General features: G+C 41.0%; 1 protein-coding gene across 7 annotated transcripts in view; it reads right to left on the reverse strand.

Annotated features, from left to right (window-relative positions):
• Window positions 1-24,835, reverse strand: part of EXD3 (exonuclease 3'-5' domain containing 3) — a 423,178-nt gene that overhangs the window by 138,990 nt on the left and 259,353 nt on the right. For all 7 annotated transcript variants that reach the window (XM_020981781.2, XM_020981774.2, XM_020981775.2 and 4 more), the window contains one exon: window positions 24,089-24,220. In XM_020981781.2, the coding sequence (XP_020837440.1) occupies window positions 24,089-24,220 (132 nt within the window). The remainder of the gene's footprint in view (window positions 1-24,088; window positions 24,221-24,835) is intronic.

Consider the following 24,835-nt stretch of genomic DNA (forward strand, 5'->3'; position numbering starts at 1 on the left):
AACAGATATAGTGGTCCAAGACAGCACTGCTGGTCTGCGATCAGGCAGAGAAGGATACTTGGGATAGCTTAGGGAATATTGAGGTTAGTCTGGACACCACCCAAGTCAGGCCCGTCAACAGAATACAGGTAGCTTGGCTACCCACCTTTCATACACAATTGTCTATACACCTCTGTCATTCTATAGACAGAAACTGAGGGAAATTGCTGTTGATGGTTAAGAAGGAACTTTCAATAGCTGTGTGTCCTATGCTATGCTCCTGGTAGCAAGCACCTTGGGATTTCTGGATCTGACAAGATTTTAGCAGGGTTTAGAGTAGAGATGCTTCCTTCAAACCCTTGCTGGTCTTTTTAATGTGGCTTCAACTAATAAAATTTTGCATTTACAGTAGGGTCTATTCCTAGTAAACCAGGACACGAGGACTGGGATTATATGTAACAAGTGGCATTTATGCTGCTAAATGGTAATGATGCTTCTCAGGTCACACAAAGTTTATGGACACTGCTTGGGTGTATCAAAATTTAACCTTGGGAACAAAAGATCAAATAAAAACTGGTTTCCTGGTTGACAAACAAAAGTCATACATTGCTGACTTCCTCTATGGGACTGAGATAGCAATTACTACACATATCTAAACTATGATCTACAGCGAAATAAATTCACATAGAAAGCTTTATAGCAAGTAGCTTTCTAGACTACAGTCTTTATGTGTGTGACAGGAATAGAAATGTTTCTAGATTTCTAGATTGTAAACTACCCTCCTAGACTAGAAGCTTCTTGTGGTTAAGATCCCTGTCTTATCTCAGCTTTCTATCTCTCTGATTGCCTGGCTCAGTAACAATGATACCAGCTGAAAAATATATAGCGTTATTTCACTTGATCCTCTCTACAATCCTATGAAGTAGGTATTATAAATATCATTACCATTTTACAGGTAAGAAAAGAGAGGATTAAGGAGGGTAAGTCAGTGGCCTGTGGACACACAACCAGCTAGAGGTGTAATTAAACCCAGGTTCTTTCTTAACTCCTAATCCAGAGCTCTTGCCTTACCATGCTGCCTTACATATGCTCATTAATTGCTGCTATAGACTATATTAATTTAATTAAATATTAAAGACAAGTAATAAATGCTGTAGTCACTAATGCTGCATCTGTACCACATGGACATTGGATAAGAGATGATTATTACAGCTCCTCCTGGTTCTGACATTATATCATCAGAGTAAAATGACCAACAAGTTGGGAGGACTAGACACTCTGATCCTTATGATTTTTCAAATCTCTTGAAAACAAGAATTAGGTACATCTTGTACCTGCAACAATTTCAGCAGTCTCTCCAGTCTAAGGCACTAACTCTAACGAGGTAACAACCCAATGAGAATACTACCCAAACAGCCCCTTCTAGGGCATCAATCTATCAGTTTATCAAGCAGCATTTAGGTGCAGATTACATGCTAGCCACTGTACTAGGTTCTAAGGATACAAATAAAAATAATGAAGCAATCTCTTTACTCAAGGAACCCATAGCTTATATTAGGGAAGACAATGTGTGCATTATAAACATATATAGAATAAATATATATATGTATTTGTATAGAAGGTGGCTCTTCAGCGATATCTTGAAGAAAAAGAGAGATTTTATGAGTAGAAATCAGGAGGGATGAAAAAGACCACATTAAAGGGAGAATGCAGAGAAGTCATCATTACTTTTTTTGGAAAATTTTCCATTTACTAATAACCAAAGTATATGGGGACTTTGTGCGAGGGCAGGATGATTCCAAATCTCTTGACCCCAGGACCAGGGCTATGTTATTTTCATCAAAATTAATGGAATACAATCTTTCTGGATGAGTACAAGCAAGCCAGGACCATTCCCAAATAGAACTATTTTGACCAGTCTTGGACAAACCTATGTGGTTCAAGATATCTCTTGCTCTGCTAAGGAAATCCGCAGTTTGGTATGTATGTATGTGTGCTAAGACTGGAAACAAAGGGCCATATTTGTTTCTGTTCACTCTTTTGTATCTAAGTTCAATCAGATATATTAAGAGAACAGTGAGGGTCATTTAAATGAGCAAACTATTAGAAGGACAAAAGAATGGTCAAGGACACAATTTGCTACTAAAAATGCACAATATTGCAGTTGTAGAGGAGTTTTCCTCTTCCCTTTCTTTCTCAACCTCACCTTAAGCTAGGAAAACAAACCTGGTTCTAAATCAGGCTTAGTGCTAAGCTGAGAATCCTGCTACTCACACCTGCCCTAAAGATCCTTTTGTCTGTTTGTTTGCTGTTTGTCCTTCATTCTTGAAGAGGACCATGACATCAAGGAGGTGATGCCATGATTTGCAAGGGAACTGGATTTAAGGAGGGAGGGCTGTGCAAAGTCACCAGCCTCAATCTCTCCTCTGGAGCCATTTGGGTCCAGTGGTAAGTTACAGATCAGGATGATTGGAGATGTTCCCCGCCCTAAAGATCCTCAGTGGGTTCAATGGCTCTCTAATGTCTCTAGCTGGAGTTCTTAATCTTTTCTGTGTCCTTTTAGCAGTCTGCTGATGCCATGGAGCCTTCCCAGAATAATGACTTGTTTCTCACATTCATAAATGAAGAAAATGATAAATTTGGTTAGAAGTTAGTAAAAATGAAAATGTAATTTTTTTCTTTCCTTCCAAGTTCATGGACTCCCTGAAATCTAGGTTGAAAACCTTTGGTCCATAGCAATTATCTCCTAAGTGTGGGCCCTGGCCCCTTGAGGTCCATAGTTTGTCACCAAAGATTGTTGGATCAACCAATCTTTTCTACAACTGAGTCTTGGTCCCTTAAGGCAGTTATAAACTAACCCTGACCTAGTCACTCACAGCAACAGCTGGACAGGTGCTATGGGGAAAATTCCCCCTTCTCCCTAAGTATACCTCTCCTTTGTTACCAGATCAGCAGGTGGCTGTGGCAAGTACTTCAAGGCAGCGTGAGTAAGAGCACCCCATCCCTCCCTTTTCCACTTTGGGCATGAATGAATGGGATGAACATGCATGAGTGGGTTGTGAACTGCACTGCATAGCCCACTACATTACTTTCCCTCTCAAAATCATCCCTCTTCCAAACTTCTCTATTTCTGTCGAGGGCACCATCATCTATTTTGGTCACCAGTCATTCTTGACTCCTCACTTTCATTCACCCCACATACCTAAGCAGCTGCCAAATCTTGTGGTATCTGTTTCTACAATCTTGCTCACAAATGTCCCCTTTCCTACACCCACATAGCCACTAATCCAGTTCAGGCCCTCATCATCTCTTCCCTGGACTACTGCAAGGGCCTTCTAATTGGTCTTCCTGCCTCAAGTCAAGTCAACAAGTGTTTGTTCAGTGCTCTGTTAACTATGTTAACTACGTTAACATAGGCACTATGTTAACAGCTGAGCCTCAAGCTTTCTCCTCTCCAATCCATTTTCTATACATCTGTAATTTTCCTAATACACAAGTCTGACCATGTCTCCCTGCTATACAACAAAATCCAGTGGTTCCTTATTCCCTCTAGGATAAAAATACAAGTTTCTCTGTTTGGTATTTAAAGTCCTTCATAATGTAGCTCCAACCCACCTTGCTAGACTTACTATGCTTTATTCTCCTCCAGGGATTTTATAGTCCAGGTCTCCTGCTTGTGCCACACATTGATATAAAAACACAACTAAAACATCCAAACACGAATATAATTTGATTGGTGTATTGCATATGTTTCAATAAAAAAATTACTTAAAAAAAAGAAAATTATCTGTCTGCTCAATTCACAATGATCAAATTAACTGAATAATTAGTTGCTAAGAAATTATTATTTACAAGTCCACACTATCTCCCAAGGCATATATATGAATCAAAAAAAAAATAATGAAGCATATTCAAGCACATTGCTCTCAAGAACAAGAAAGATTTTTTGTAGTGCTAATAAACAAAATTTTAAAATTTCATTTATTCAATTACTATCTCCTTAGTGTCTATTTTGTGTGTTTTATAATACCCAAATTAGATTATTATGATAGCACATACATATAATTTATAAATACATATAAATATGATGGGAGTGTTGTTCAAAAACTTTTGACTGATAGAGATGTGATCAAAAATCTTAGACACCACTGGTCTGTAGGATAAAACAGAAACTCCTTTGCCCGGTATTTAAGGCCTGCTACCATGTAAGCTAATCTGCCTTTCTAGATTTAGTTCATATCAATCCCCTTCGTATACTTGACGTTACAAGATGACTGGATCATTTGATGTTCCCCATCTCAACCTCTCACCTGTGGTCTTCATACATTCCTGTGTAGTCTGACCCGAAACCTGGAATGTAGTCCGTCTTCACTTCCACCTGTCACAACCCCTCATGGCTAACCTCAGGTAGGGCCTCCTCCATGAAATCTGTCCTGATCTCTCCACCAGGAAGAGTTCTCCCCTCCTTTTCCTAGAGCCCTTTGTTTGACACACTGTTTGCCCCTATCACATCATATCATATGCAGCTGTGCTCATTATGTATATTATCCCAGGAGTTTGTAAGCAACTTGAGGAGAGAATCTGTTACTGTTTTTTCATTTTTGTCTTCTCTGTACCTGGTACAATAACTTGTGCACAGTAGAAATTTAATATATTGTTGAACTGAACTGAATTAAGTAGAGGTCAGCTAGGCTTGTCCAGGAAGCTAGGTTGACCTTCACTCCTTACAGGGGTCTGCCTCCCTGTGACAGGTTACTATCAGCTTGTGGTCCCAAGAAGTCCTAGGATTTTAAACCATGAGAAAGTCCTCCTAGGAAGACATAAGTTCAAATCCTGTTTCAGATACTTACTAGCTGTGTGACTCTGGGCAAGTCATTTAATCTCTGACTGCTCCAGTGTTTTCATCTCTAATAACAGCACCTACCTCACAGGGCTGTTGTGAGGATCAAATGACATGATATTTGTAAGGCACTTTATAAACTTAAAACACTCTAGAAATGCCAGCTATTATTGTTACTGATAATGCCTGGCACAGAGCGCTAAGTCAAATCCTTCCGTTTCCTTCTTTGGTAAGAGGCCCACCTTTGTCATGATCTGTCTTCCAGCAGTGAGTGACCTGAGCTAACCATCTGGATTCTGGTTGGTTTTTTTTAAACTTCCCAATATCTTTACTAGTCCAGGTAAAAGTATCACATCAACACACAAGCTGGAACTCTGAAGCTTTTTTTTTTTTCCCTGAGTATAACCTTTCAAGTTCACACCTCACTGATCACCTGTAAGAAATCCAATATGCCTGGTGATGCTTTGCATAACTGCTTCTTTCCACCAAGTAATCCGAGATAAGAACTTCTGAGGCCAAAGAGACAATCAAGGCAGAGCCCCCTCCCCTGAGCTCTGGGGCTTTCCCCTTTTCTAATGTTGTTGCTTCTATTAATTATGAGTGACCCACTCTGCAAGGCCAGGTGAAACAAATCCACAGAACTAGGAGTGTTCCTGGTGTTTACTAGAGTAGTCTAAACAGGACAGAATCATCACTAATTCATTAATTCTTCTTTCATTAATACATTCATTGATGAATTCACTCATACTTTAAATGTTTATTAAAAACCTATTAAATTAGGAGACCTATAAGATAAGGAAAACAAGTCCCTGTTCTCAAGAAGCCTATAATCTAGAAAAGCAGTGGTCCTGGTCACTGAGCCTATAAGGAACTCCAGCCTCTCAGGGTTGGTCCTGCATTTTTCTAGACCTGTTCAGAATTTGGAAGTGGGGGGTGGGGGGAAAGGAAAAAAGAGAGAGAAGAATTGAACCTTACCTTTCATTTCTGCGCTACCAAATAAAGTGTTTGGCCAGTTCACAGAGAACTGTTTTGAAAAGACCTCTGCTTTCTCTCTTTTGGCACCACTCTACCTTCTACCCCCCCCCCACCCCATGCAGAAACACCTGAAATTTTTGGTATAGAACCAACTACATCAATTTTTTAAATGCTGTTTTCTCTTGATTTGCTACTTATGAAAATAATTTTCAAGAATTTGGTTTTTGTTCCTCGGGAAAATTCTGAGGATTTCTTAGTGATTTGCTTTTCAATTCAACTCAACAAAAATATATCAAGTACCCATTACGTAAGGGGGGAATATTTTGATATCATCAATTTCTTTGCCAGTCATTGCTTAAATGCATGCATGATATGGGCAAATATGTTTTGCAAAAGCATCCTTCACCACTTTATGAAAAATGAATCCTATCCAAGTTGGCTATAAAGTGAGTTTGAGGAAAGTAAATCTTATTTTCCCACTGCATTTATTTTCAAATTGTTTTTAAACAAATTTTTATTAATATCTTTTGGTTTCACAATACCTAGATTTCCTCCTGTATCATTCTTCTTCTCTTTTTCCAGACAGCCATTCCTTACAACAAATCATTTTTTTAAAAGAAGCAAAAAAAAGGAAAAAAATCAGCAAAACTAATCAACATATTAAAAAAAACCAAATTACATATAGTGCTCCATACCCATGCTCCCCAACCTCTGCAAAGGAATGGGGAAAGATCTCTTTTCACGTATCTTCTCTGGAGCCAAGCTCTGTTGGGTTTTTTTTTCTTTATTGTTGTTTTTTTAAAAATAGATTTGTAAGATTCCGTTTCAATTGTTTTGATCTTGTACTTTCCATTTACACTGTTGTTACTGTCTTTTCACAAGTCTTCCACCATTGTCTATCTATGACTTTTGTCATCTTTGCTAAACTGATAAGTGTGAGGTGAAATCTTAGGTCTGTTTTGATTTGCACTTCTCTTATTAGTGATTTGGAGTATTCTTTCATATAGTTGTTAGTAGTCTACAATTCTTTTTTTGAGATCTTCCACTAATGTTCACTGTAAAAATAAAAGCATATTCTCCAAGGGAATGGGCATGGGGAGAAGGGAGGAGAACCTTTGGTGACCTAAGTAGAAAACTTTTTAGTAAAGAAAGAGGTTAAGACGGCTAGCCCTATGACACGCTGGTTACAATGTCAGCTGGAAATTGTAGTACTAACATAAGAATTTTTCCATTGTAGGTTTTGACATTTTGAGGCCTTCCCTACGCCACTGGCTATCACTCTCATCTTTTCCAATGCATTACACATAGCAGGAACTTAAAAAGTATTTGTTGAATTGAATTGTCTATCTCCCCCAGGAGAAAAAATAGTGCCAGCAAGGAGTCACAAAGCTAGTCAGAGCAACCTGTGTCCCTAGGCCATTCACATTGAAATTAATAAGAAACATCCTAAAGAGCTTTTGCTAACATAGAAGTGCCTTGGGAATGTCTATTTCTAACAATAAAGATGACCCTACTGACCTGAACACTTCCTAAATAGACAGCAGATTCCATGGGGTGCCCTTGTGACAGTGAAATCACCCTAGTCCTAAGGAATTCTGTCAGCATGCCACAGAGACTAGGACATTTTGGGGATGAAGAAGTTGTCATAATTTTATTCTTAGTGCAGGACAGTATGAGAAATGAAGTTTCATGTGAACTAAAGAAACTCTTAAAAATAACATTATGATCCTCACGTAACATGAGCTGACCTTTCAGATTTCCATTTTAGCTCAAACGCCTACACTCTCCTGGTTGTTGGGATATTTTTTTGGCTACATAATACATGTAATCATGGGAAATCAGAGATTATTTCTTGGGTACAAAACTTAGTGTGGTAGTTAAAATATGGGGTCAATCTTACTGTATTGGCTACTGAGGGTTAAAAGTCAGAGAGAATACTAGTGAAAGCAAGGCAGTTGTTCCTTTTCTTAAAGATGAGTATAATAATTTAGAGTCAGGTAATTACCTCTAAACAGTCTCAAAAAGCACTAAAATAAAATGAAGAGTCTGAGTAAACCAGAAAAAACAAAATGAATGGAAACCTGCAATGTTTTTAAGTGTCAGTCAGTCAATAAGCATTTATTAAGTACCTACTACATGCCAGGCACTGTGCTAAGTTCTGGGGATACAAAGACAGGCAAAAGACAGTCCTTGTTCTCAACAAGCTCAAGGTCTGATGTGGGAGACAACATGCACGTCCAAATAAGTTAGATAAACAGGAAATAATTATCACAGGGAAGGTGCTAGAAATAAGAGAAGTAGGGAAAGGCTTCCTGTAGAAGGTGGGATTTTAGTTGGTAATTGTAGGAAGCCAAGGAATCAGGAGGCAGAGCTGAGGAAGGAGGGGATTCTAGGCAAGGGGGACAGCCACTGAAAATGCCTGGGGCTGAGAGATGGAGTATTTTGTTCAAGGAATAGCAAGGAGGCTAGTGTCTAAATTTAAGAGTATGTTTAAGAGAATCAGAATGGGCAATGAGGTAATAAAACTATCTCTTTTCAAAGAACAGATGATGAAATATTTGGAAAATTCTAAAGATTCAACTAAAAAGTTAGTTGAAACAATTAATAATTTTAGTAAAGTAGCAGGATATAAATTAAACCGACATAAATCATCAGCATTTGTATATATCACCAACAAAATCCTGAAAGAAGAGATGGTAAGAGATACCTCATTTAAAAAAAAAACTATAGACAGTATAAAATACCTAGGAGTATATCTGGAAGAACAAAAGGTCAAGAATATCAAAGGAATTAATGAAAAAAAGTAAAGGAAAGAGAGTTAGCAGTATCAGATCTGAAATATGGCAGTATTTATCAAAACTATCTGGTACTGGCTAAGAAATAGAAAAGTAGATCAGTGAAACAGAGCAGACATACAATATACAGTAGCAAATGATTATAGCAACCTTGAGTTTGACAAATGTAAAGACTGAAGCTTTTGGGATAAGAATTCATTTTTTGGTAAAAATCGTTGGGAAAGCTGGAAATCAGGCTTAGATTCTTATAATCCAGCCACCACTCAGATTTTTATAATCTAGCCAACAGCATACTAATGTTCAGACTGCTGCCCAATATCAGAAATGTTCTAATAAAGCTGGAAAGCAGTCTGGCAGATATTGGGCATAGACGGGGCAGCTGGGTGGCGCAGTGAATAGAACTGTGGCGTTGGGAGTCAGGAGGACCTGAGTTCAAATCCGGCCTCAGACACTTAACACTTACTAGCTGTATGACCCTAAGTCACTTAACCCCAATCATCACCTCACCAAAAAGAAAAAAAAAATTGGGCATAGACCAATATCTTACACCACTTACACGATAAGGTCAAAATGAATACATGACCTAGATATAAGGGAAGATATCATAAGTAAATCAGAAGAACATGGAACATATTAACTATCAGACTTATGGACAGAAGAAAAATTTATGAATAAACCAAGAGATAGAGAGCATTATAAGGCATAAAATGGATAATCTGGATTATGTTAAATTAAAAAGGTTTTATACATATAAAACCAATGTAGCCAAGACTAGAAGGAAAGCAGAAAATTTGGGAAAATTTTTCCCCAATTTCTCAGTTTCTCAGACAGTTTCTTAGATAAAGGTCTTACATCTCAAACATATAAAGAACTCTGTCAAATTTATAAGAATATAAGTCATAACCCAATTGATAAATGGTCAAAGGATACGAATAGGCAGTTTTTCAAGGAAGAAATCAAAATTATATATAGTCATATGAAAAAATGTTCTAAATCATTATTGATTAGAGAAATGCAAATCAAAACAACTTTGAGCTTGACTAAAATGATAGAAGGGGAAAGCAGCAAATGTTGGAGGGGATTTGGAAAAATTGGGACACTAATTCACTGTTGGTGGAACTGTGAACTGATTCAACTATTTTGGAAAGCAATCTGGAATTATGTCCAAAGAATTATAAAACCGTGTATACCCTTTGATGCAGCAATACAACTATTAGGTCTGTTTCTCAAAGTGATTAAGGAAAAAAAGAAAAGAACTTATATGTCCTAAAATATTTATAGTAGCTCTCTTTGTGGTGGCAAAGGACTGGAAATTGAGGGGATGCCCATCAATTGGGGAATGGCTAAACAAGTGGCATATGGTATATGACTGTGACGGAGTACTGCTGTGCTATAAGAAACGATGAATTGGTTGATACAAGAAAGACTTGTATGAAATAATAAAGAGTGAAATGAGCAGAACCAAGAAAACATCGTACAAAGTAACAGCAATATTGTTCTAAAAACTACTCTGAATGACTAAGTCATTTTGAATATTACAAATACTCAAATCAACTACAAAGGACCTATGAGAAGGAAGATGCCATCCACTTCCAGAGAAAGAACTAATAAACAGAAGTATGTATAGTATTGTTTTATATACATACATACATACATATATACACACATATATGTACATATGTGCATATATATGCACAAATATGTGTCTAACTGTAACCTTCTCTAGGGCAGGATGGGGAAGGAGAAAAAAAAAGTGCACAGCAGAGAACAAAAGAAAACTTAGAAGGAAGCACAGAAAAGTAAGGTAGTTTTGAAAATGATGTGTAGTATTTATTACACAGGTTATCAAAAAAGGTAAACAGTGTGAAATGGAAATTAATGGGTTTATACTCAATCCTCTTGATATGTTGTGCTTTGTACATGGAAATGTTTTTTATTTGTATTTGAGTTCAAAATGAATAAAATATTTTTAAAAAGAAAATTAAGGTAAACTGAGAGAAAAAAGAGTACAGTGGATTAAGGTGTAAGAAGACTGAAAAGGTAGGAGGGGGCTTGGTTATGAAGGGCTCTGAATACCGAACAGCATTTTGTGTTTGATCCCAGAAGTGGTAGGGAGCTGCTAGAGTTTATCAAATAGGGGGTATGATATGGTCAGACCTACACTTTAGGAAAATCATTTTGACAGCTGAGTGGTGAATGGATTGGGGAGAGACTTGTGCCAGGCAGACCAACAAGAAGGTTATGGCAATAGTCCAGGCATGAGGTGATGAGGGCCTGCACTAGAGTGGCACCAGTGTCAGAGGAGTATTTGAGAGATGTTGCAAAGGTTAAATTGACAGGCCTTTGCCATAGCTTGGATATGGGGGATAACAGATAGTGAGGAATCCAGGATGGCTTCTGACCTATGAGTCTGAGGGACTGAGAAGATGGTGGTGCCTTTGACAATAAAAGGGAAGTTTGGAAGAGGGGAGGATTGGAGGAAAGATGATGAGTTCTGTTTTGGACATGTGGAGTTAAGGATGTCTCTGAGACATCCAGTTCAAGATGCCCTAAAGGCAGTTGGGATAAGAAATTGGAAGTCAGCAGAAAGTATGGGGCAGGATAGGAAGATCTGAGAAGGACCAGCATAGAGACGGTAACTAAATCCATGGGAAGTGATGAGATTGCCAAGTGAAGTAGTATGGGAAGAGAAGAGTAGAGGGTCCAGACAGAGCCCAGGACAGTTGTTTGCAGACTCTCGAAGCCTTCCATCATGGACACAACAGCCAGGAACTTTCTGTACATCCTTCCTCAGACCATCAGAACCAGGGCTGTGGACAGCTGCCTCACATAACCTCCTATGATCAAAAAAAAAAAGCCTCTGTCCAATAATAATGGTGATAACAACTCATGTTAAAAGGACCACTCATAAAGTGGTTTTGGAGTTGGAAGACCTGAGTTTAAATTTTGACAGCATCTGTGTAACCTTGAGCAAGTTACTAAAGTTGCAATAGTATCAGTTTCCTTATAAGTAAAATGAAGATAATTTCTAAGGTCCTTCCAAATCTAACTCCCCTGAGGGAGATACTCTAAGTATTATCACCTATATTTTACAGATGATAAACTAAGGCCTAGAGAAATTAGGTGACTTGCCCAGGATCACACAGCTAATAAGTGTAAGAGCCTGAATTTGAACCCATGTCTTCTCACCTCAAGCCCAATATTCTTTCCACTGCACCACACTGCTTTTCTCTATGACTTTTAATTCTGACTTTCCCCCTACACCATTGGTGCTTTTCTCCAACCAAATCTGTTACTAACAAATAACAGTGAAGAAAATACCACCAAATAGACACTGGGAGGTGATTCTGTTTTGTTTTGCAGATGCAGGCTAACTTGATATGCATCAAATGTAAGAAAATGCTGAATAAATTTTCTAAGCTAAATTATCTTTATCTGCTGCTGCCATTTTGGTATCTAAAATATTATAGAGAAGATGCCTGGTAAGAGAGAGGTATCTGCCTGATCACTCATAGCCATGTCCTCCACCAAAATCCTCTTTTTATGCCTTAACATGGCGTTGAGGTGACCTTGAAGGTTATGCCAGAGAACAGCAAAGCTATCGAATAAGCCTGAGGTCACAAAATACTGTATGTCTGTTCATCGTAGGCCCTGGTAGTCAAGCCCAGGAAAGCTCATCATCAAAGGCTTAGCCACTAGATGAGAGCAGTTCTTTTTCCCCTGTGGCATCAGCTTATGAAGGCTGCTTACTACTAAGGCATGGAAGGGATGCAGTCTGTCACAGAAGGTATCACCACTGATGAAATCACAGATCTTTAAAGTACTGGAGGAAGATTTATCCATGTAATAAAGTAGAAATAAGAGAGAAACAGTGCCAAGCACAGTGGTCACAGGTGTACACAATTAGCACTCTGGAAAGGCTGTGTAGTTAATACAGTCACTAATTGGCAGTCAGTGCTGTGAGTGTTTGGAAGCAGGCTTGACGAAGCAAGTGGATGGAGATGATGGGGAGTGCTGTTTTATAAATAAGGAGTTTATAATGTTGTTTATAATGCAATCCGATGTGTTCTGAAGATCACGAAAAATGTAGAGAACGTGTCTGAGAGAAGGGAAGGGGAAGATGAATGCACTGTCAGTTGGTCTTCACATCAATGGGAATTCTACAAAAGGCAGTGAGACAGGGGTCTTCTGCCCCATCTGCGGGCAAGGGTGACCTTTCCGCTGCCTGGCCTGGCCTGGCATGGCATGGCACGCCCAGCAATGAGAAGGCACCAGATACTTCCCAGCTAGCCCCTGGTGCTCTGACAAGAACAAGATGGCAAGAAAGAATATTTCAAGTGTAAGAAGCAGTAGAATGTGAAAATATTAACTTCCATGAGTGCCCAGTACAACGACCTTTCACCTTTCACAGCTCAAGTTCTTCCTGATCACCACCCCCAGGGGCAAGTCAATTCACTTCTCTGGGCCTCAGTCTCCTCACCTATAAAACAAGAGGGGTGGATGAGACAGTCTTTAGGTTCTCTGCTCGTTCTTATGCTTCCTGCTAATTTCCCTATGACTGTGGAGGGCACCAATATTCTCCCTGTTGCCCAGGCTCAAAACCTAGGTGTCATCCTTGACTTCTCACTCCCCCCTTCCACACCCCCGTCACTTAGACCTTCATAATAACTTTGGCATATGCCCCCTTTTCTCCTATGACACTGCCCCTGCCCTCATTCAAGCCATCACCACTTCATGCCTGAACTACACTGGCCTCCTGATTGGTCTCCCTGCTTCAGGTCTCCTCCTACTCCTAATCCAGTCCATCACTGACATCCATGACACTCAACTGTCAAGGTGATCTTCCTAAAACTCCACTATTACACAATTTCTCTGTTTGACTTTCGAAGCCCTTCCTAACCTGGCTCCTTCCTACCTCTCCAGTCTTCTTATACCTGACTCCCTTTCATGTACATTGCAATCCAGAGACACAGGCTTCTTTGTTGCTTCCTGAACACCAAAAGATTACCCCATGCCTGGAATTTTCCCCCTCATCTCTGCCTCTTAGCTTCCCTGGATTCCTCTGCCTCTCCACACAAGTCCCATGTTCTGCAACAAGCTTTCCTTGGGTCCCCCTTTAAGCTAGGGCTTTGAGATGATCTCCAATTTATCTTGTTTGTCCATAGTTGTTTGCATGTTTTCTCCCCCATTAGACTGTGAGCTCCCTGAGAGCAGGGGCTTTTTTGGTCTTTATCTTCTCAGAGCTTAGAACAGTTCCTGGCATATAGTAGGTGGTAAATAAATATTTTCTGACTGACTGTGAGACCTCTGGCTAGTGAGGCCTACTATCACACTGGCCCATGTATTCTCTGTTCTCCCCCCTCCAACAAAATCTTGCTTGATCCTTCTCCATGTCTCATCATAATTTGCTCTCTATTCCCCTATTTCGTTTTGTTAACAAATCTCCATTTGTTTAGTTTGTTTACTGACTTTTTCTTTCCAGTGGTAAAGCTCCAGCTTTCACTCACATATGAAGTTTCCATTCATTCCTGGATCACAGAAACCATCAGGAGCATAATGGCCAAAAGAGATCTCTGTTTCTAAGCTAAAGAAGTCTTTATGTGAGAATTACATGCTATGTGTGTTTATATACATTTAGACACATACAAAAATACATTCTGGGTGTACTGGTAGAGCTACACCTGGAGAAATTTAGGTGTACAGCCTGAGCTACCCTTAGGGAAATTCAGTCCAGGGTGGGGTTGGAACAGCAGAACACAGGGAAGTCCCACCCTGGGTGGGCTTGTGCTAGAAGGGGTCTGCTCTGCAAAGAACACAAGCCCTCAGCCTTCATGAAGGGCAAGGAGGTCAACTAGGGAACCAGCCACTATGTATGTGCCTGCCAAAGGCAATCATGGTTCATGGCTGCTGGAGAACCAGGAAGTGAGCCCGGGGGACAGGAGTCGCTTTGGGGAGGAAGTCTCCCCTCCTTCTGGTGTCAGTGCCCTGGGACAAAGCTGTGTTCTTTCCATGTTAGTTACATCTCAGGGTGTTGGGTGCAATGGGAAAATATTTCCAAGGGAACAGTCCTACTAACTGCATACTTCCTCACAGCCAAGGAACAGCTAAAGGATCAGGGATTAAGGCAAAAAGGGATTGGAGCTGATCAGAAGATACATCCACAAAATATCACCCTCAGGATGTTTATGCATCACAGACTTCAGAAGCCTAAAGAGCTGCAGGTTTTGTAGTAAAATAGCAGAATCTTCTCTGTAAGCCAAAAACAGTTGGACCTTAGTAGCTAATACGGTGTCAACAGTCTCACACTATAAGAAAAAAACATAAATAACACATGTCTTTTCTGAAGAGTTTAAAATATACCTACAGGCTGTAAGTGAAAACAGAGAAAACACAGATGTATAAGAGAAAGCTGGAAAGCACCACGTGCTTGTCAACCTGGCTGAATGACAAACATCTCTGGGAGAGACCCCAGTGCTGCAGGGAGCACAGCACAGAACAGTCTTCCAGACAAGGCCTAGCCACTCTGCGACATCTCCGTGACTGGCATGCCCTAGTCTGGGCAAAAGACAAACTTCATGCTAACCCTATGAAAACAGTCACTAGCAAGGAAAGACAGTCATCAGCCCTGAGCTGGTGAGACGGGAAAAATCCCAGGCTCTCAGTCTTCCCTGACTGTGACCTTCATGCTCCACTGGATTTCTGAAGATACTGAAATCTTGGCAGTCAAGTACACAGTCTGTGGGAATGAGGAAGTCTCTGATAGGCCTGCTGGTGAGAATCGGGACCAGCCAGGCAATTTTGGGGCCCTGTGAAATCCTAAGGAGACAGACAAAAACAGCAGTTTGTGTTTTGTGCTGGGAATTAGAAGGAACTAGTGGCCAAACTGTGGCATGTGAGCCATGTGAAGTAATTTGACAATGTGGTTCATGGAGTAGGAGCTGTATGGCTACTTTCTTTCCTTAGAGGCAAGGACAGCAGCCTCCTGGCCTCTCTCAGGCCACTGCATCCCAAATAGTAGAACCTGATTCTAGAAGACAAGGGGTTAGAATGTCCAAGGTCAGGTTACAGAGCTCAGAGTACAGGAGAAACGCTCCCTTCCTCCCTCATAGGCCCCTTGGAGTGGGTCAAAGAAAATGAGAGAGACAGAGAGGCAGGCAGAAATGTACATATCAGGTTATGTGCATATCAGGACAGAGCATATTCACTGCATATAATCAAAAGATCATTGCCTGCCTAAAAAACAAAAAACAAAAACCCAAACAAACAGGGGCAGCTAGGTGGCACAGTGGATGGAACACCAGCCCTGAAGTCAGGAGGACCTGAGTTCAAATCCAACCTCAGACCAAACACTTGACACTTACTAGCTGTGTGACCCTGGGCAAATCACTTAACCCCAATTGCCTAAAAAACAAAACAAACAAACAAAAGCTCATTGCCTTCTTCAGAAAATGGGGTATGTCATTTCAGAAGCGGCATTTGGATATTTTTAGCTTTTAACTCTCATGAACACTGCATGTGACAGTGACATAAATGCACTGTAAGAAACACAAGTACAAAGAAAGAAATGAGAAAAAGTAAAGGGAGAGAAAGACTAAATAAGACTCATCAGAACTCCCAATTACAACAGCTACGGAAAAACCACTGCAGTGCAAGTGGTACAGTGGAGGTATAGAACTAGAGTTTAAATTCCAGCTCTACAATTTACAACCTGGGCCAAGTCACTTGGTCAATAAACATTTATTAAGTGTCTACTGGTGCCAGCCACTGTGGTAAGCACTGGGGACACAAATATGAAAAAAAGGAAGACAGTCCCTGCCCTCAAGGAGCTGACAGGAGTCAGAGGAGTCAGAGAAATCCCAAAAGAGTGCAGTTAGATGAGAAATGAGATGTTCCACCCTGAGCACCTTCTTTAAATGGAGGGTTTGGCGTTCAAGGCTCCATCCTTCAATCAGAGGGGCAGGAGGAGGTAGAGGACCAAGGCTGATGGGATCTTGAAGGATTATGAAGTTTTCGTAGGAATAAGCTTCTTGGGGTATGGAGAAGTCAAAGAACGTGTCTCAGCCTCAGTTTCCTACTCTGTACAAAGAGGGAGTTGGACTAGAGAGTCCCATCAGCACTCTAATCCCAAAGTCCCCTCATTAGAACTGACCTAAACAATACATACATGCCAGCTACTCGCTGTGTTCCATGCAGAAGCTGATTCCACAGCAGAAACTAGTTTTAGTGTATCATGCAATAATTCTTAAGATCTTTGTCCACATTTTTTTCCAAATGTAGTGTGAAATGTTTTTCAGTCAGCTAGGTCTTACATAGGCTTGGTGAACTGTTGTAACCTCTAGGAGATGAACTATGGATAATTTTAAATATAACTACATTATCTGATCATTTTAAAAAAATCTATATTATCCAGTACCTGCAAACTCTCAAATTGGAAAAGCCAGGATTATTTCTGATCTCAATTACTGAGTCTACAACTTTAAGAAGAAACAAAAGTTTCTAAAAGGAGACAGGGGGATACAATCATTTCCCCTTCTCTAGGGTAGGACAAGTTCATTCCTGAGAATCAGAGAGAAAGATCACAAACTTGAGGAAGACAGAGGTAAATTACAAGGACAGCTTGATGATTTGGGGGCTGGGTTTGAAGACTTGCAGAGGTTGAGATCTTGCTTCATGTCTCCTGAAAACCCTTTCATGATTGCTGGGTCTAATTCCCAAAGCTGCAGTCACTGAAACATCTGTTGGAGAAATGGAACTTTTGGAACTGATTGCTGAGGGGATGTGGTGAAAAGCAAAATCCCAGCCAGGTGGGAAGAATTAGGAAACGTTTCCTGGAGGACAGGAGTTTAGAGGACAGTTTGGAAAGATGGGAGGAAAAGGGTTGGCAAAGAGGAGGGAGGGGTCCTTCCAGCTGGGGGAACACATGAGCAAAGGCATAGAGGTGGAGATGAGATGTCATGTACATGGGATAGCATGCAGATGTTCTTGCCCAGAAAGGAATGTGCTGAGAAGTAACAGGAGGTGAGGTTGAGGAAATGTCTGAAAACCATAAATGAATTTTCATACTATTCTCTGGACACTTGACTTCCAGCCATAGCCTCTCTGGTTTCTGTAGCAGCCATGGAAATGGAAGGGCGTACCATGGACACTATAGCCTAGCATCAGTCAGCTACTGCTACCAGAAGACAGGAAGCAGAGGAGTGGGAGATCCATCCTCTCCTCTGTTTTGCTGGTCTTTCTGATTGTAACATGGGCAACTCTAGTTATTGATAGTTTGAAAAACAGACACTACACCAGAGTGGTATAGGATCTCCTCAATGAAATCTATAGTTACTCATGAGATAGCTTTAGCAATCAACACAAGAAAAGCAAAATTGATAAAGAATGCCTATTTCACAGATAATGACATAAGGTTGGGTGAGCATCCAATCAACACAAACATCTCAGAAAGCCACTGCAGAGGGATAATAAACTGGGCCTAGGATTGAATAAGAGGTTAGTAGACACCCAGGAAATTACACAGTCCTTTCACAATAATCTCAAGATGCTAGAGATCCTGCTCCAAAAGCCCAACTGTTTAATATCAATGTTCTTTTGATGATGCTACATGGCTGCAAGTTAGAGAAAAATCAGCCTTAGAACAATTGAAATTGCAGGTGCCCCAAAGGGCAGTGGGTACTAACAGGCTGCAGAATACTATTAAAGATGACTTGTGCATAAGTGGCATAAAATGGATCATCAAAGACACTCATGGCTCGAAAGGGAGGTAGGATTGTCTTGTAATGACAGGAAGAACAGACTAAATGCTATACTTACACCTATAAAATATTAAATGAATAAAAGGAAGATGGCTGGGATCCTCTGTCATTTAAAGCTGTTTTCAACTTGGCCCTACCTTCTTACACATCACTCTATCCCCACACCTTTGCTGTTCCTCAAACAGTATTCTATCTCCTTTCCCTTATGCTTGGAAGACACTCTGACCTCAAAAGAACCTGCTCAAGTTAAAAAGGATTTATTAAGCACCTGCTGTGTGCCAGGCAGTATGCTAAGCACTGTGAATACAAAGAAAAGGCAAAAAAAGGGTCCCTGGTCTGCTCAGAGTCTAAGAAGGAAGCAACATGCCAAAAAAAAAAAACCCAACTATGTTAAAACAAGATCTAGACAAGATAAATTGGAAATAATCTCAGAGAGAAGACACCAGCATGAAGGGGGACTGGGAAAGGTTTCTTACAGAAGATTTCAACTGCAACCTGAAGGCCATGAGAGAAAGCTAGGAGCCAAAGATGAGAAGGGAGAGGATTTCAGGCATGGGGGAAAGCCACTTGAGAACATGGAGGGGAGTCAGGTGTAATAAAACTGGAAGGACCCAGGTGATGAAGGGTTTGAAAGCCAATGAAAGGATTTGATATTCGACTTAGAGGTGATAGAAGGCCATTGGTATTCATTGTACACGGGGGATGTCATGGTCAGACCTGCACTTTTGGAAGGTCCCTTTGGCAGATGAGTGGAGGCTGGACTGGAGGGGGGTGGATCTGAGGCAGGCAGACCCATGAGGAAGCTATTGCAATAGTCCAGGATTTGAGGTGATAATGGCTCCAAAAGAGAGAGTAGCAGTGTCAGAGGAAAGAAGGAGACATATACAAGAGTTATTATGAGGATATTAGTGACAGGACCTGACCACTGATTGGATATGGGGGTAGTAGGGAAAGAGAGTTCAGAGTTGAGGATGACGATTAAGTTTTGAGCCTGGGTGCCTGGAAGATGGTGATGCCCTCAACAGTTATAGGAAGTTAGGAAGAAGGGAGGGTTTGAAGGCAAAAATAATGACTCATCCCAAACACCACTTTCTCTATGTGATGCCTTTCTTGATTTCCTAGTGACCCCCCCCTCCCTAATTCACTTTTTGTTTCTATTGAGTATATTTGGTATATACTAATATATCTACATGTTATCTCTGTTGAAAGAATGTTAGCTTCATGAGGGACTGTTTCATACTCTCAGCACCTAGCACAGTGCCTGGTATATAGAAAACACTTAATAACTCTTTGTTGATTGACTGACCGAAGATTGGGTAGATCCAGTATGGTGGATACACAGAAAGACATAGTAAAGAACCGCAGAGAATGGTAAGCCATGGATAAGGCTGCAACTTGCCCTAGTGTAGGGTGTTTTCATATCAACAAGATCAAGGATTTATCCAAATATGGTTAGAATCTTTCATTAATAGCAAATAATTACTGCACAACTGCACATTCATTGCTATGCTGTGAGGGTGAGGGGAAAGGAAGCAGGGAACAAGTATTTAAGTGCCTACTATGTGCTGGTCCCGGTACTAGGCCCTTTAGAAATTATCTCATTGATCCTCAAAACAACCTGTGAGATAGTGATATCATCCCCATTTGACAGATGAGGAAACAGAAGCAGATAGAAGTTAATTGATTTGCCCAGGGTCACACAGCCAGTAAGTATCTGAGACCAAATCTGAACCAGGTCTTCCTGACTCCAGGATATGACCTAGCTGCCTGGGGGAATAAAGAAACAACGTACTGCCCTCACTGAGTTTACAGTCTAGTTGCAGTGATAAGACACAAGACAAAATAATCACTGTAGAAGGCAGTGCATGGTTAGGGCTAAAATGTATACATACCTACATACATGCTAAGCCATTTTGCCTGACTTGTTGGTTGGAGAGGGAATATGGAAAACAAGAGTCAAGGAATAACCAGATTTGTGAACTACATACCTAATCACAAAACTGTCTTTGTCCCCCAAACACCATCCCTTCTGACCATACCCAGCTCCTGTCCTAGCTACTTGGATAAGAAAATTCCAGTTAGTCTAGAACCTAACTTCAAAGCTAAGCTTAAAGAGCAGAATAATTAGATCTCATTCCTCTCATCTATCACTTTGGTAATGGGACTGGGGGTGGGAGGGCAGATGAGAGGAAGGCAAAGGAAAGGGAAAGCACAGGTAGGGCACTCAGGTCTGTTTCTAATACCATGGAGGGCTGGGAACATTTCTACAAACAAAAGAAGTGCTAAAAATCTCTATCTTATTATCATAGCTTCCAGTGTTCAACTCAGAGCTGCACACAATAATCACGATACTTGGGAGAAGTAAAGTGATAGCTTGGAAAGCAGAGCAGACTTCATGGCTATTCCATGGAATCAGGGGCAGCCTTGGCAATCTGGAGGGCAAACTCACAGGGGATCAGACCACAGAAGCCACCTGGGCAGGGCAGGTGCTCAAAGAGCCCTGGCAGAGCTGGGCCCCACCTTGGGAGCAGTGAGTTTCCCTCTGATGTCCCAAGGTGGGGGTGGGGAAGGGTGCGGTAGATGCAGAGGGAACAGAAGTCACAAAGAAAAAGACCACAGGAACGCTACCTTTCACATAAGAACTACCTCCAACCGAACCTCAGGCTACATGGATGGCAGACCCTGGAGGTCAGGAAATGCTGCTAAAGGCACGCACAAGTTTGCAACTCTTGAGCCTTGACTTTATACCTCATTCCTCTGTGATTCTGTGATAAATGTCACCCACAGATTCGATGACATGTCTCTCCTCTGACCACAAAGAGACTAAAAACAATACACAGGTTAAAAACAAAATGAATGCAAAGAGTGAAAGGATCTTAAGCCCCCAAAAGGATGTTCTATTAACAAAGAATAGCATGTTGCATTCCAGCTTAAAGATGATAGGGTCTTGTTCACTGCAGGCCTGCCTTGGGAGGGTCTCCTGACTGGCTAGGGCCCCAGGGGCTCCATCAGGCTCCTGATCTCTAGGTCCATCTGTATACAGGAATGAACACAGTCACTTATCTTAGGAAGCTTTTAATCTTGGGCACCCCACCCAGCGAGCCCCACCTGACCTGGGCTCTGATTCTTATTGGGAGGAGGCTGGGCTCTCATGCTCCTTCCTTCATGAGTGAGAAAGGCAAGTGCTGCTAGTTCTCAGCTCCATCTGCATTGACGTTACAGCCACATGAAAGGAGCCCAAGCCTGCTGTGCATACTGTGGGCACAGAGGCTTTCAAGAGGCAGGCTCATTTCCAACCTAATCGACAGCTTGAGGGATCTCTATTACTAATCACCACCAATACTGCCCGAGTTCCCAGGCTGACTTCAAAGATCCTCACGTGGTACCCCCAGTGGAGTGCTTTTCACATGGTCAGGGTGGTGCCCACCTGCCCCCATCACATGGACTTTGGCAACATTTTGGCTCTACGTACATCAGAGCGTCCACAGGGATGTGCTGTCCAAGGCAGAGATTTTTTTTTCCCCTCTTAGATTTCAAAGATGGTAAACTCACTTGGAAACATGGACAAAGCTCTGTAATCTCCATTTCAAAGTGTACCTTGTCAGGTCTTAGGTTTTTCCATCAGGCTGCCTCCTTTCATTTACTTTAAATCATACTGTGGCCAAAGATTTTTGGAAGCTTCAAAGAAGAAATCAACCAGATCAATAAAAAGAATTAAGGTCAACTGAGGATCATACCCTCTAATGAGCCAAGTTTAGTCTTCAGGTAAAAGAGGACAGCATGAGAGGTGAAGGTTTTTGGGGACCATGACTCATTTAGCAGAAAAAGCCATCAGTCTGAATTCCACAATGGACAATGAACACATGGAGAGATGAGTTCAAACCTGAGAAGTATAAAGAAACTTGCTATCAAATTTAAAGTTCTTTTTGTTTTTTAATCAGATTCGAATTTCAACAAAGCCACAAACTCAAAGTTGCAGATGTCAAGCAGAAAATGTAAAACAGTATTTAGCAAAAGTACTCGTTTCTTCTAGCAGTAGGAGAAATCCCCCAACTCCCTTTTCCTTTCTCCTGTCACCTCAGCCCCTGATGTGCTGGGGTGCTCCCGACAGATAGGGATTTTCTAGGATGACCCATTCTTTCTGCCCCCTCTTGACCTCTCCATGACTGTTATATTCTACATTCCTACTTTTATCAGTACAGCTCTTCAAAGTAGATACTTCACTAGTGGTGGTGGTTTTTCTTTTTTTTTTTTTTTTTAGGCAATTGGGGTTAAGTGCAAAGTAGATACTTAAATGTGATCAACAAACAATTAAAAAAAACTTACTGAAAACAGACCCATGGGTTGCAGAACACAGCAATGACAAATGTCCCTGACTCTACCAAAGAGCTTGGTCAAAAACATGGTCCATCACGTCTTCCTAGCCAGGACGTTCTTTTTAAAAGTTTTTCTGTTTATTTTACCATAGTGCTGCTAAAGGCCATCGATCTGGTTAATATGCCAATCTGCTCTGTGTGCCAGATTGACTAACATTCACCTTGTCTTGACAGTCAAGCCCAGAATAAATAGAAACTTTAGGACAAGTAACATTTTTTTTTCTTACTTCAAAACAAATTTGCATGAAGGAGCACTCATCTAAAAAGTAGCAATAACAATTTAATTATCTGCTATAAGTATCCATCCTTTAAGCCAAGTAGTGTTCCTGTCCTTAAAATTGGTTTTCTTGCCATCTGAAACAATAGAAATTCCAAGAAGAAATATGCTTAAGATATCAGCTGACCATCTTACACCTAGCTCCAGGTTTTGCCTTCAGCGCCAACAGCAATTCTGGACTAATCAATCGCTAGCCTGGTTGTGCCAGGCTTTGGGTGCACAAAGGCAAAAATGAAAACTCCCTCCTCCTAATTTTGTTGAACAAAGAAAGTGTACATTGAAGCATATGCAAAATACACAGGAAATTCAAGGGAGTTTGGTAGGGAGTTAGGGGAGCCCCTCGAGGCTGGGAGAAGCAAGAAAAGCTTTACTATGCAGGAGGCAAGAGTTGGGCTTTTGAGGGATTGTAATTAGGTCAGACTTCACACAAATGGGAAAGAAAACAAACAAAACAACTAACCAGCTCTCTTAGCCAGAAAAATTGATGGCAGCCACTTGTAAAACTCCACCTGTTCATCAATGCTTTCAAGACACTTCTCTAATACAGTTAACTAATATTAGCTGATCTAATTCAGAATGACATCTGACTTACCTTTGAATCAAGGGTGAGAGGAAAGGCAAACCCGTGAAATTCAAAGTGCTATATATTTTTGAGGAGAAGAGAGAAAGTTTGCTACTGACACCTACTTATTTCTAGTAACCCATCATTCCAGCAATCGGAAGTCTTTCTGAAATCAGGACATAAGCCTCACCATGTTTGCCGCATGCTGCAACGTACCATACGCCTCAATCATATTGCTCCGAGGGTGGTATGCATATGTTTCTTTTTCAAGTTAAAGTGACTCACATTTAGTTTGCTTTGATAAATTTTGAGAAGAAAATTTCATGACACCCCTAGAGATCTCAAGAGATGTCTTGAGTGCTGTTAAGTTGGGTTAAAAATGACTGCATTATGCTCTGAGAACATTCTATTCCTGTCTGACTGAAACACCACTCCTAAGGTCCACAGAGCCCCAAGAACAAGAAGACACCATGGCAATAGAAGCTTATATATAGGGTCAAGCAGGTGATGCTGGGAGCCCAGGGCCTACCTGGCAGCGGCTGAAGATGTCACTGAGTGTGACACGGACATTGAAGTGCTTCAGGATGCTGAGTGCTTGCTGCTTGGCCTTATCAGAACAGTTTACAGAAAAGCACCTTCCTTCCCCGACCTGGGCCTGCAGCTGCAAAACACAGATACACAAGAAGACATAGCTGAACTTGGTGGAAAAGAGGATCATTCTTCCTTCCATAGGCTGGGCTTTTTTTTTTTTACAACAATCTTTCTCTTGAAATTCAGAGAAGACTTGGGTTCTGTACCTACCCTATATGGCATGCATGTAAAATTATTCTGAAAGCTGTATGCCTGTAGTGGAGGACGTGGATAGCATCCTTACTCTGGGTAGGTTGCTAGAGTTGGCAATCTAGGTCATCCCTACGACTCCACTCCTAGGAATCTGTGCAAATCCTCAGTTGCCAGTCTTTGAATCTAGTTCCAAGTGTGTGAGGATTCCTGATTTTTAGAGGGGTTGTGCCAAGCCCAACATGGAGCAAGGCAGGGACTGGGTCTTCAAAGAGTGACAGCTTATGGGGAGGACCTAAGAGCTATGTGAGGGGTTGTAGTATTAATAAAAGACAAAGCCCTCGATCCCAAAGCAGCTGTGAGGATGCAAAGCTGAAGAAGACAGGGACTCAGTCCTGTGAGGGTACCTGGATATAAGTACCCATGGCTCATGGCAATTGGCTCTGGGGACTCTCCTAGGAAAATAAGATTAGGGGATCCCCCCTTTTCACTCTGA

The sequence above is a fragment of the Phascolarctos cinereus genome, unplaced genomic scaffold, assembly GCF_003287225.1.
Source record: "Phascolarctos cinereus isolate Bilbo 61053 unplaced genomic scaffold, phaCin_HiC Scaffold_2;HRSCAF=192, whole genome shotgun sequence".
Taxonomy (NCBI): Eukaryota; Metazoa; Chordata; class Mammalia; order Diprotodontia; family Phascolarctidae; genus Phascolarctos; species Phascolarctos cinereus.